The 13,992-nt window shown below is 38.0% G+C and overlaps 1 protein-coding gene across 6 annotated transcripts in view; it reads left to right on the top strand.

The window, feature by feature from the left end:
• The window catches only part of ctnnd2a (catenin (cadherin-associated protein), delta 2a), a 268,642-nt gene that overhangs the window by 75,828 nt on the left and 178,822 nt on the right, over window positions 1-13,992 (top strand). The window contains exon 1 of one of the 6 annotated variants that reach the window (XM_064333166.1): window positions 9,793-11,182. The exons of the other annotated variants lie outside the window; for them this stretch is intronic. Within the exon in view, the coding sequence (XP_064189236.1) occupies window positions 11,168-11,182 (15 nt within the window). The 5' untranslated portion in view covers window positions 9,793-11,167. Of the gene's footprint in view, window positions 1-9,792; window positions 11,183-13,992 lie in introns of those variants that run through there. 6 annotated transcript variants of the gene reach the window in all.

Raw genomic sequence — 13,992 nt, 5'->3', positions numbered from 1 at the left:
CAAATTATTTTCTTGGAACTCCTTCTTCCTAGAATATTGAAGCTTGAACTTGATGCCCATTGCTGTGGATTGCCAAAATTTCTTCTGTGCTGAGTTCCCAGTTTGTCACACCAAAATCCCTTACTTCCACACTCCTGTATCTACTCACAGCTGAAATGGCAGTGACATTCTCCTCACTACAAAGTGTTTTAACCTGCTCAGCATCTGGCCACATTTCAAAAGCTCCAGTCTCTTTGACCTGAAGATGAAAGAGCTGCCACTGAATCTTCCTTATTGGAATAGAAAATAGAGCTTTCTCTGTAGTGGGGTAAAAATAAATAAATAAGTAAATAAATAAATAAATAAATACACTTTCAAGAATTTGTTTGCTATCAGAAATACCAGGCTGGTAAATGTAAAACTGTGCTAAAAATAATCGAAAGAAGAAAAGATAAAATCTGCGTTTGTGAAATTAAGTCACTTCATATAGACTTTTGATGAATTGCAATGTCAGTTTCATTTTCACCATAATGGTGAACATAGAATGTAGAAATTGAGTATTATCATTCAGATTCAGAAATATGTTTCATTTTTGCACTGAATATATGGATTCTCAGAGAGAAAAGCTGGGAAGCTAGACATCTAGAGGGGTGGAAATCTAGATTGAGAGATGTTTTGACATCATGTTTTGAAGGGCTAGGCTAACCTCAATATAGCTCAGGTTTTACCCGGATATGGCCTGGCTGTGTCTTAGTCAGCTAGAAAACTTTCCATTTTCAACCAAATGAAGCCAGGTTTTCACTTGAATGCCTAGACTACGTTTCACCAACTTCTCACACAAAAAATGTTTGATGGGTTGATTCATACAACTTGTTTGCGATTGAAAATAATTCACAATTGTCTTCAAAGATCTTCAGTTGCAACGCTGCCATAATTACAAACACAAACTGTTTCACACATACAATGAATTCTGAAATAATTATTGTGTTCCTTGGCCAAATTGTAGGTTTCTGTAGGAAACCAATTATGAGAGTGCTGACCACATTTTGTGTGTCTAAGATTACCGTCGCCATATTCGTATAAGTGTTAGTGTGCCCCTCAGTTTTCTCTAACCATAATTTTAAATACCATTTCCACTCAGTGCGTAGTGTATACTTACTAAAGCAGATTTAGAAAGGCAGAATTAAGTTGGCATTCCACAAGAATGTTCACATCCAGTACTGAAAGCCATGTAGAGAGGTTTTACGACCACCAAAAGGACACGGTTGATAGGCAATTCTCACAGGTGTATTCCAGAGGATACATAAAGTAGGATGGCACTGGCTAGATATTAGATGAATGTGATGGCTTGTCATTGTGACTGTATTATTCTTTTGAAACCATATATATGAAGATAAACTGTGGCCCACTGTTGTTAGTACACTTTTTTACAGTGTAATAACATTTAACTAGATGTGATGTCTGTACTCAAATATTACATACATAACTGCTTTTGAAACCATGGTATTATTATGCACAAGATTGCAACACAATAGCAATGACCACTAGTTAGCTAAAATGGCAAACTTTATAACTGTTCGCTAATATTATCTATCTAGCTAGTTTGCTGTAGGCTATTTGCGGGCTAACTTACACTATGCTGTTAGATGGTTTAGAGAGAAACTGAAGCTTGTTACCCTGTGGTTTCTTTGTATCCCCTCCTCCAGCAAAGTACTTATTAAGAGTAGTTTTTCGATCAGTCTATAACTTTGCTCTACCATCAGCCATTTGCGTTTCTGATATACACTGCAAAGACTACCTGGATTCACACTGAAATTCAGTTGTAAATACCTGAATTATTCAGGTAGCTAAGTTTTATTGTTGAATAGGGTTGTCTCTCCCCTTCATAACTGAACTGTGTGTGAATGTAACATAATTAATCACTCCAATGAGAAAGACAACCACATTGAGCTGAAGTGTGTATGTGGCCATTATGACTATTATGAAAATTGCTAATTACTACAGTTATCAGAGACTACCTGCAGACATTACATTTGTGAATACATTGTTTGTTGTGATGACAAATCAAATTAGTCTTACTTTTTTTGCAAGTTTGTATACTGGAGTATACATATGGAATTGAGTTGTTAGTAACAACAAGTGGTGCATGATTAAGTTATTGTTCAATTTGTTGATTTGAAATATCTTCATCCTATTTTAATGTGAGTTTTGCAGCTTTGATTCCACCAAAGAGGAGGGACGCGCTGTTTAGCCACAGTAATGAGGGCAATTGGCTTCTGAAATTACATGTTGCATACAAACATGTTCATGATGAAAAGTGTTCTGTGGTTGCAAGTACTCCTATTCATTTTTTTTCTATGGCAATGATTGTAAATTCTGTTTGGTGTGCTGTTAATTTAGTATGTTGGGTAATGTTGAAAGTGAACAAGATATAGCAGTTTGATGCCAATAATGTCTCTCTAGCTAATATTACGTTTATTATGGTATCATCTGTGTGCAATATTTAATCATGAGCTCTTCAATTACATCCATTGGAAAGAGGATGTTTACCTAATAGTAATGCACCACAGAAATTTGGAATGGAATAATGCTGTGTTGAAATCGGTCACCCAAAGCCATTAATTCAACTAAATAATTTCTGACTGAAAGTGATGTCATTCACTCTTCACATAATGCAGATGCATGTACATCTTTCAACTTTGAAAGAGGCACGTAATCAAGGTTACATGAAATCATTAGCCAATTTCCTTTCACATATTGCAGCATAGCATTGGAATTGCGACTGCTTGCATTCTGTGAATCACAGTTAATGAGAATCAAATGTACAGTATAACCCTGCTTGTCCGCTTTTGGCTGCACATTCTGTGCCAAGACCCACTTGGAATTTAATGAATGGCTGTCAATACATGTAAAAGCCTTAATGTGTGTGCATGTCATGTGTGGTGTGTTTGTGTGTGTGTGTGTGTGCATACACAGCTGTTTGATACTACGCTATAATCTGTGCACTGTATTCTGCATGTTCTAATATATGTGTATGAGAAAAATAAGGCAAATGTAGCGTTAAATTATAGACAGGAATGCAGAATCAGTTTGTGAAAAGTGAACACAATAATCATTGTCTTTATTATACACAGAATTCCTGGTGGAAAGGTTTGCCTGACCATTTAAACTTTAATGGCTTCAAACCAATGACATTTGGAAGTTGTACATGTGTTATGCAATTGATTGACAATATAAACTCCAGTTTATATTTCTTTTTCAGCCATTTTATTTAAATGCTTCATTTTTTTGGCTGGACCGCAACAGCGGGGCTAGCCCTACAAACGCGAATGTCTGTGACTGAGTGACTGAGTGATGAAGTTACACCATTGGTCGGCCGAGTTATGAAGTTACACCATTGGTCGGCAGGGTGAAGTGCATTAAGTCCAGCCATATACTAGGTTTTGACCTGGTCTTGTTTGTGTATCAATACATGGAGACCATGCCATTCTTGTATTTAGGGAAGAGATCTACTAACATTCCTGTTAATGGGGGAAATAATCCTGTCCGAATATTATATGTAACCATTACTCATAAAGCAGTTAGTTGATATGATGCAGAAGCCCTGGCCATGGGATTTCAGTCTGAATCAGAGTGAGGTCAGACATAAACAAGCTTTACCTGGAAATGACAGATTGTTTAATGATTATTTTCAGCCTCTATCAATTTTGTATCATTGTATCATCAAATTATCTGGTTTATTTTAATGACTCATCTTATGTTGAGGCTCATGTTTGAGTCACTCATTTAGACCAACATTCCGCTTGATTCTGAAATGAGACATTGGATATCATCGTGTCATATTGTAATGAATTTATGAGGCCATCTATTGTGCAGGGAGTGTAAAGTGGAAATAAAACTAAAAATATTTGATGGCTACAGTTAGGCAACATGTTCTCTTACAGTCAGACATAATTAATGCATTTATGATATTATAATGTTGAAATATTTTTGGACAACTCAGTTGGTGTCCTGGCTATATAAAGTAGTTGAAGTAGTAGAGATATTCAGTGTGTATTTGGCTGCAATATGTATGTAAGTCTTTGTCACATACAGTCAAGATTCATAGTTAAAATGTATTTTAAGAACCCTAGGGAAGTTCAGGAAGTTGGGTAGGAGCATGCGTTTATCCACTGACATGTACTCAGTTCATTATAATATTTATTTCAGAAAATTAAGGGTTAGATTTGTTCTTTAGCTTAGTATCTACCCACCTCCAATGGCCAAATGTAATTTGGTCCAGGGTAAAATCTTCGCTGAAGAGGTCTGTTGCTCTACCAAGTTTTTCTATACTGTTTGATAGGACATCCAAATGTATTTTGGACATATGTATGACTGTGTTTTTTTTTCTTTTAAAAGTGTCATAAAGAAAAGAGTTGAATATTCTTTATTGCAATTGCTGTTGTGATGTTCTCAGTCACGCAATGACATTGTCTTTAGAAACTGTACATTAATGCCATAATCATTTTACATTTAACTTAAAAATAAATATTTAACTAACCCACAATTGTTGACTATGTACAAGGCCACAGTCAGAGGTTCAAAAATATAAGAAGTATAAGAACTGATATTTGTTTGAGTAAGAAATTGTAAAGAAATGAAGAAATGCTATGAAATAAATGACTTTTTTCCGAGTGTATAGTTCTCAAGAAAGGCATGAGCTGAAATGAGCCTGCTGTGTAATTTAAGCTTTTCTTGATGTTGTTTCAAAAAGGAAGTCACATTTTTGTCACTTGCCAGTGAATGACACACAGATGGATTGTTCCAAATCGTGTTATTAGGCACTTGACAAGTCACCCTTGCGAGATGCATTAAGATAAATTGCATTCTGTTGTTTTCTGAAAAGGACTATGTGCATAAAAATGGCTCTCTGTTTTTCAATGTATTATTGCATTCATGCCAAACCCACTACTTTTCACCACCAACAAGATTTTTGTGCAAGTCATTACAGGGTTCACACGTGCCAGATTGCCAATGGGGAAGTGAAGCAAAATGCTCTTTAGATATGAGCCAGGAGCCAGAACCATGGACCTTATTCATCAAATTATCAACCATAATCTGCTTTAAAATATGCAGACTGTGAGGTCACATTTTTTCACTGTATTTAGCACAGTGTTAAATTGACAGCAGACTTGATTTGATTTGGCAAGATGAGACAGCCAACGACTTTTTTTCTGTTTTCAGTGTCATCACATGTGCAGATACATTTGATTTTCATTTGTAATCACAAGTTGCTGAAAATGGAAGACTTTATATGATGCGTGTAAAGATATTCTTGATTATGCTGTACATATATCGCAGAAAGGACAGAAGCAACCACATTTGATGCTATCACGTGGGTAGGAAAATGTTGCTGATGGATGGTTATTAAGTAGATTAAGTTATCAATGACCAAAAAAGAGATTCAGCTCAGCAGCTTCATGTTTCATATTTAAATATAATGATTAAAATTTAAATCTTACAGATTTCAGCTTTTCCCTGCTGGTCTTCTTTAACTTCACATTTTCAAAAATAAAATTAAAATGTTGGGCCATATCAGCAATATAGATTGGTAATATGTACGTCAGAAAAGCCCAGGCATGTGGATCGCCTGAGGACACTTTTACCTTTCTTGCACTCTGAGGCTCTTTTCTCTTTTAATCTCTGAACCCCTGGCCCTAGATGCCCCTTGTGCTTTGCTGTAAACTATGTGTAATCTCCCTTCAGAAAGTAATATATGATGTGTCCCCATGAACTCTCAATGTGTATGCCTTTGGATTGGAATTCTGTGCATTCTTGCCTACACAATTCACAAAAATAATTCAAATAATTTGGTTGACAAATGCATTGTTATCTCCATTGCTTCAGTTGACCTTTCCCTTTTTCAATATCTAACGGCAGACATTTACTTCCCTGCCATCCGGTGACAGAAACTAGCCCTGCTTTTAAACCGTTTAATCCATCAAAACAAATGTTTCTGAATGCCAGTGAATTTATGGCCCTGTGGGAAGGGGGCTTGTCCTCTGTCTGCATTAGCGGTAGCTGTTTTTTCTGTCCCAAGAAGCGTGTGGCTGGCCAGCACTGCAACGAGAGGCATGCTCACTGAAGGGAATCTGCCATTGTGCCGTGTGCAGAAACTGTTATTCAATGGCATTTAGATGCTGACATTTCAGTGTGATATTTTACCCCACTTCAATCTGATTCTGCGAGGAGGAAGCCAGATTTATTTATTTATTTACAAGTTTATTTTTGTCCCTTTTTAAAATTTATATGAAGTTCTTGAAAAGTTAAGTTTTAAGAGGGCAGTCATTATGGACTAATCTAATCATCTAATAGATACAATAAAGCACGTTGATTCACAGTGATGACAATCAGGACTGGCATGTTACAGCTGTGTAATGCAAATGGCCGCATGAAGCAGTCAGGTTATTCTGAGTGGTCTAAGTCTAAGAAAATATCTGGATTTTATTATGGGCTAGTTCTCAAAATTACAGTACAATAGTATAAAAATGTTTTTCCTTGACATGCATTGTTTTCAAATGTATGAACAATGATAATGGACCTGACCCATTACCCCATATCAGATGAAAAAGCTCACCTATCCACAGAGTTTGATGTGGACAAGGTTTCTGTCATGCCTCAGTCATCTGGCACTGTATCACTGTTGTAGCTTTTGGTACAGCATGCTTGTGATGCTGTGGGATCTGTTTATTGTCATTTTACCTTCATCAAAACATTATATTGAACTTCCACTATCGGAGATATTCAGTATTTAATATTGGCAGTCTAAAATAACAACATAATGCTTCAGAAATCAAAATATTTTACCAACCTTAATGTGTTTTTGGCCTCCATTTCACCAGCCATTGTAGGAACTGGTAATTTGTATTGTGAGAAACCGGTGTCATAAAAGTCATTACCTAATGTAGTTCTTTGTCTGTGAGAGTTTCGTTACTTCTTTTTAGTGTGACAGTTTTAGGGAAACATCACTTTCACTGTTTCTGTGGCGAGAGGAAGGATTATAATTTCCCAGCCGTTCCTATAAATGCCTTGTATACAATGTGTGTTGGTAAATTGTCTATTATACCCCGAGAATGCTTGAGTGAAGCACTGAGTTAGGCAGAGTTACTTTAGAAGTGGACTAATTAGGCTATTCATCATAGAAGAGATTGAATGCTCTGTTGCACAGAATATTTTTTATTTCGCAGCAGGTACAAATAGTGTGAATGTGTTTCCACAAGTTTAATAATTGTTTTTTTTTCCCCTTTAAGTGACAGATTACATACAAGTTGGTGTTTATCAAAGACATTGCTCATAGGTTTGCGTCCTGATCAATGTGATTGAGTGATGGAATGCAATGCTTTCTATAAAGACCTTTTCCAATTCCAAAAGTTTAATTTTTTAAAAAAGAAAAGAAAGTTTCAGTCATGTTCAAATTGCCTGCATTGTTTCTTTTAATATATTGTCTTTAGAAAATAGTGGTTACAGTTTTTTAAATAAATTGACCAGGCTGGTGCTAGTGTTGTTCACATACTGTAATTATGGATATTATTAATACATTGCAATAATATTCTTGCACATTTCATTCACGGAAAGCAAATTGTTATATTTTTTGCCAAATACATGCAACATACTGTGCACCTGACTACTCTTGTACAGCAATGACCAAGACCAAAAACCAGAAAAACACCACTTGCCGTTTTTCAAACAGTGCATATTCATCATCTCCATAAAGACAACTTCCAAGCTAATTATTGTCTCAAAACAAGAGGAAGGGTTTGCGAGTGCAGCAAAGCTGCTGCTGGAGGTTTTTTTCCCCCCTCTGTGAAAGCCCGCCCTGTGTTGTCATGGCTTTTTGATTTTAACCTCTTTTTTGTGAGTTACATAATGCCTCTGTCAAAGGGGGGAAATGCCCTGGGGATCAGCATTTGCAATGCACATGCTCCTCTCTGTCCCCCCTCTATTGGCATTGTTATGCAATCATGCCAAAGCACAGTGGCTTGCAAACGAGCCAGTATCAAACCCAGGGAAGACTGAACCTTTGAGTGCATATGAGAGGGTTCACTTGTTGCTAAGCAGTTTGATTTATTGGCAGCTGCTTCAAAACATTTGTTCATTTCTAGATAAACAAATAATGCCGTCAATAGAAGCTTGCCTCTAATGCTGCATTGCATGCTGTGACTTTTCAAGGGGGAATCTTAGTACTTTTTTATTCGAATGAAAATACACACATTTATACTGTGCCTTGGGTTAATACTTAATTCTTGATTGGCTTAATAAAATTCTGGTTCTTAATAAAAAGCCATGGGCCTTAGGCAAACAGCAGTTTGTGTGAGTATCTAACGAGAGGGTGCTTTTTTCCAGTGCCCTCTTTCAGTGAAAGGTGATAGAGGAGCTGAGGCTCACTAGATGCCTTTTTATAGCGTTTATATGGGATATTTATCTCCTGGCTGTCCCTCTCCACATGCATGAGGTGTTCTTGCATGGCATGTTGGGATACATACTGGTATGTAAAATAAAATGACCTTGTATTGCTGATGCTACATTGGGGGCAGTCATCACTAGTTGCATGTGGAAGAGTCATGAAACATGTATTTCCTTCACCTCCTTTGATGTGATAATGGGTATTAAAACATGCATGTGGTACTAGCGCCCCGACGTTATGTGAAGTTATTTTTTATTAATCAATTTATTTATAATGAATAAATCACACTGAAGTTTGCTTTTGTGAAAGCGTTGTCATAGATATTTGTTGTGACACGCTATAAATGCTACATGACATTGGGAAGCTGTAGCAGCTCTGTTACCTTTACTGCAGCTTTGTAACTGATTTTGGGTTAGCTCTTCCCTGACTTCAGTACTATCACCTTGCTGAGACCCAGGCGATAAGCATGTCAGTAAATTGGAAGGTGGGGAAAAAATCACAGAATGTCAGAAGTTATGGCTCTCTACTTTCCATACCCACTAATCCCCCCATTTCTCACCCCTTCTGATAAATATTACTGATTCCACTGGGCAGGCAAGCTTTTAGCTGCACAGGCACTCACACGTCCAAACAGTATGCGAACTGCAGCTCCTCAGTGTGACTTCGGCTGACATTATGTCTGGGTGAAAATGCCATACGTCATAGATAAGATATGTCTGCGGGAGCCACTGTCAAATTAGCCACATTCATAGGCAGTTCCGCTTTTACGTTACATTTACTCCGGGCTAGAGGTGAATATCAAGCACATATCAAGTCATTAGCATAGTTAAGATGTAGAATTTGCAATTCAATGCAATCAATGAGTGAGAACAAAGATTAGTATGCCAGGGCGATCACAATGGCTGGTTCAAGTTCATCAATGGAAGATTTTTTTACTTTTTGATTGGTATAGATTAACTCTGGACTGGCCTTATGCCTTGAAACAGTAAACAAGGAATACTTATTATTGGAATGTTGTGTCCTGAAAAAGTGAACTGCCACATGTATGATCACAAAGGAAGGTCACAGATGCCACTGTTCTTTGACGCTTTAACATGAATTCATATTTAATGCTATACTGTTGGAGCGTCCAGCGCATGTTTCAATCTCCCTGTTTATCTGAGGAGGCTTGAGGCTGTGATTGGACTGTACAAAAAAGAGGTCTTGAAATCTGTAGCCCATGACTCATGCAGAACTGCAGTGTGATTTCATTATATCCGGTCAAACAAATATATCATTTGGATTAGGCTAACACTTACCTTGTGGGCATTTAAAAAAAATATATATATATATAATTGATATGTTGAACATGCACGGCATTCATATCAGCAGCATATCTTGATCTTGGTGAGGTTGTCCTGTGAACTCACGCACAGTAACAGCTTTAAGCTTGTCAAAAGTTACCCACAGTGGGAAAACAAAAGTACATTTACACCATACGTTTCAATACAGAAAACTGGCGGAAGTTTTTGCGAAAGGACAAAAGGAGCGGCCTGCGTATTGCCCCGAGTGCATCGCATCCATCTCACTTCCATCAGCCAGTAATGGCGCAGCTGAACATTTGTGCATCCTCCTCGCTCTCCATCACGTTCGGTAAATACGCGGTCGGAGGCAGAGATTTGTGGCTGATTGTCGCCGCGCGGGGCATCGCGTTTGGTATGCATGAGCGATGAGCGAGTAACCTTTCATCAGTCCGGTTTCATTACTGATCTTACTGATTGCGTTGGCTTTAAAGCAGAAGGTCAGTGTCCTTTTCAGCTTTCATTTACTCCGGCTAACTAAAGCTCCCAAACCCCATTTTTATTCGTTTTAGATTGCCTGCATAAAGCAGCTTGTCTTCCAGCGAGCGCCTTTGAATTCCCAAAATGCCTAATTTACCACTGAAAGAAAAAAGAAGGACATTTATAAAAGCAAGGGTGCACATCAATGTGTTTGTTAACATTGTTCTTATTGTCCCTGAATTTGTCTACAAAATAAATAATGCATTGAAATAATAATGTGTACATTGTATGGTAAAGGGCTGAGTCAGAAGAAAGGAGAATGTTGGCTTCTGGAACATCTGCGATTGTACTTAGTCTTTCAGAGGAGGTAATTTTGTCCAGTCTTGTGTTGTATTTCCGCAGTTCCACAAGATCCGGTGCTCGAAAGGCAAAATGTTTTGGTCTGTCTCTTTTAGGCTGTGTTCGGACATGGACACGTGGAGTATTGTGAGGGCTAGCGCAGCACCCTCCCAGGGCACGCAGTACAGGGAGATTTTGAGGGGACGGAAACATATTTGCCATCTCTACCCAAAGGCACTTGGAATTCTCTGCCACTCTCGCAGCCTTTCAGCGAGGGACCTGAAACACCCCCCGCCCACCCGCTACTTTTTTTGGTGGGGGAGCGCAGATGGTGCTAGGAATAGGAGAAGAGAATGGAGGGGCAGACAGAAGAGTGATTGGAGAGCGGCAGGATTTGGCAGGCAGGCTGGTGGGAGGGTCCTTTTGTGATGAAATGTTGCATAAATAATGCCAAAGGGGTCTAAATTCTCTGTTGCCATGGAGACCTTTGTGCCTGGCTGAACTCCTATTCTTTCCAGCATGAAGGCAGTCACTACTGGCTTGCAGTTCCCCTAATGAGTACAAGAATTCTTTTAATAGGCAGTGGTAAATGGAAGGATGGTGAAGTGGCAGAAACTGGGCTATTTCCTAGCTGTGTCTTTGGAGTATGGTACATGTGCAGGTAAGCATTTGTTCTCATCTTAATAATGTAAAGGAGCAGGAGGGCAGGTGTTTGCTCTGTCAAAGATTTTTAGAAAGGATGGAGGATTGCAATGGAAATTTTCTGTTTCCCCCTTGGCAATTTTGTTGCCTGGAGCTGAGAACTTAGACTGGTCTTTAGTTTTCAATATTTAGCTTAGTAATATTTGTTCAGCCATCACTGCTGTTCACCAGCTTGTTGTCTTGGGCTGTTAAGCTACTGTTTTTGATGCAGTGAATGATCAAAAGTTTTAACCTCCACTGAGGCATTTTCCAAAGGCTGACAGGACAGCGGCACCATTGATGGCAGAGCATCTTCCACGTGCGCATAGCTACAAAAAGTTGGCTTCATTTTATTTGCAGAAAGTTGATATTTTCACATAGAAATTGAATAAAGTTAAGAGTGACTATTTAGTAGATGTGGCCCCTCGGTTATGGGGATTTTGTACCGTGATTTTTGGATCGATGACACGTGGGCTTTTCCTCAATTTACGGTTTTGAGTATGGGGCACATGGGGTTACTATGTGGGGGAGGGAGTGGATGCTCTGTGGATGGGATCATTTCATTTGGTCCTTGAATGGGTTTCTGAAGAAATCGATGGCCCCCACCGAGCAATGTGGTCCAAATGAGCAGAGATCAGCCCTCTATTGATCTGTTCCAGACATTCCGTAATTAAACCAAATTTGGCACCAGAAAAGGGTTGAATTGAATTTTCTTATTTTCCCATTTTAACCTCTTCTGTCCAGTTTTGTGGCCCAGAGGCATTGTGGAGTGATTGAGGGAGTTTTATTAAGCCGCTTTGCAAATAATACATTATTTTATGGGTGTCTGAAAACCATGGTCCTTCTCTCGTTACGATACGAGCAGCATGATTGAAGCATTTCTGTGGTTGTCACCCTCTGGTCCCTCACCAGAACTGATTTGTGACACATTTTCAACCAAATTTTGGGTAAGCTGCCCCAGCTTGTGTCCCCATCCCCAAGGCTAATAGAACTAATTTCAGTTCTGTCACATAGGTAGCAGTTAAGTTTTAAATGACTGCCTCTGTCCTGGGCAAGGCAGACTCTGCAATCCTCGTTTATCCTGGATATTAACAGTGATTATCTCTTCTGGGTGGTAAGGGAATTCATTCTTAGATTTATTACTGGCAAGGGCACTGTTTCACTTTGCGTATTACTTAAATATCTCCATGTGCCTTGGTCTTGAGGGCACTGTGTCTTCGGTCAAAATGACTGCAAATCTTTTATAATTTATTTGTTGCGACTGTATGGAGAGAAAACAAATTATTGATAAATAAGCATTTTAGTAATGTTCATGTAAATTTACAATGCATTTCACAGAGTTTACTTCACATTTTATAAGGAATGGCTGCTGTACAACTTTTTAATTGTGTTGTTTTTAACTTTAAAATCCAAGTATATAAATATATATATATCATATATAATATAATAAATATAATATAAATACAGTATGTGTAGTTATCATGGTTTAATTGAAATTTTGTGAATTTTTTTGCAACAAAAAATAAAAATAAAATGTAGGATGCAGAAGCTCTGGTCATATTAATGAGCATTGTGTGATATTGTATTTCACATGAATTCAGAACTCAATCCCCTCATGTTTTATCTGTAAAGGAAAGACCTTGTATTCCCATTTACATTTATGATTTTTGACATTAACAAAGGACCTACTATTCATCCTCTCTATGAAAACAGCACGGAGGACATAAATCATGAGGCTTGAATAGACCAATAATTGAGTTCTCAATTGACAGCCATGCTGATGTAAGGATTTTATAGGTACTGTAGCTGCTATAGCTTAAAGCAAAGGGAGTTTTACCTCCAGAACATGTGGCTTCAGAACTGCATTATAAATCTTGTATTCTCTTCTGGGCAATAGAAGATTGAATATTTGTTTTTCACTTTCTTATGAAATGCAGTATTATGTATTGCGCTTAGGAAATAATTTAATATAGACTAGTATAGACTAGAGGTGCTCTTGGTAAATCGTTTAGAATGGCTATTTTTATTACTTTTTGCACTTGTAATTTGGCTTACAGTGCACGCTCTGTGCATGTCAATATTTTACAGCTTTGCTTTCAGTTACTTATTCAGTTACTTTTTTCAGTAATTCATTTCAGTTACTTACTTTGCTTCTTTTAGTTTTTTCTTTGTTAACATTCATCGGTTCAAACTGTTCATTCAGTTATGCTGCCTTTTCTCTTGTGAAATGATTTCAGCACCATCTCTGTGTACTTGAAGCACCAGGGTGCTTCAGTTGCTGTCACTTGATTTGCCTCGTGGAGTGCAGGCAGAACAAAAACTCCCTGTTTTTGATTAACCCACCATTGTGCAGGGGGAGCAGTTCTGCTCTCTCGTGTATACATCATTCTTGCAAGCGTCTTTGCTCTCCTCTTGGATCCTCTCCCCTTTTCCCTCTGAAAAATTGTTTATCTTTCACAGAATTTTCTTTTGTTTTCTCTTCAAAAGGCACACACTGCGGTACTGTTCTCACTTGTGCTCTGTGTTTAATCTTACTTTCTTCTGGGTAGCTCTTGGAATGTAAAAAGTCCTCAATTGTCATGAAAAAAAAATGCATCTGACTTGTATACTGAGGGAATCTTGTATTATATTCAAAATATCCCAGTATTATACACAGTATTAAAGGCACACTCTTAGTATAATACTCAGTATATCTGAGCACGATGCAGTATTCACAATGACACACTTGTTACATTACATTCATTTATAGCTGATTCTCTTTTCCAGAGTGAAGTGCGGTGTAGGCAGTAA

Source organism: Anguilla rostrata, chromosome 4 (assembly GCF_018555375.3).
Source record: "Anguilla rostrata isolate EN2019 chromosome 4, ASM1855537v3, whole genome shotgun sequence".
Taxonomy (NCBI): domain Eukaryota; kingdom Metazoa; phylum Chordata; class Actinopteri; order Anguilliformes; family Anguillidae; genus Anguilla; species Anguilla rostrata.
Note: the sequence above shows the minus strand (reverse complement) of the source record. Positions and strands in the feature narration are given on the sequence as shown.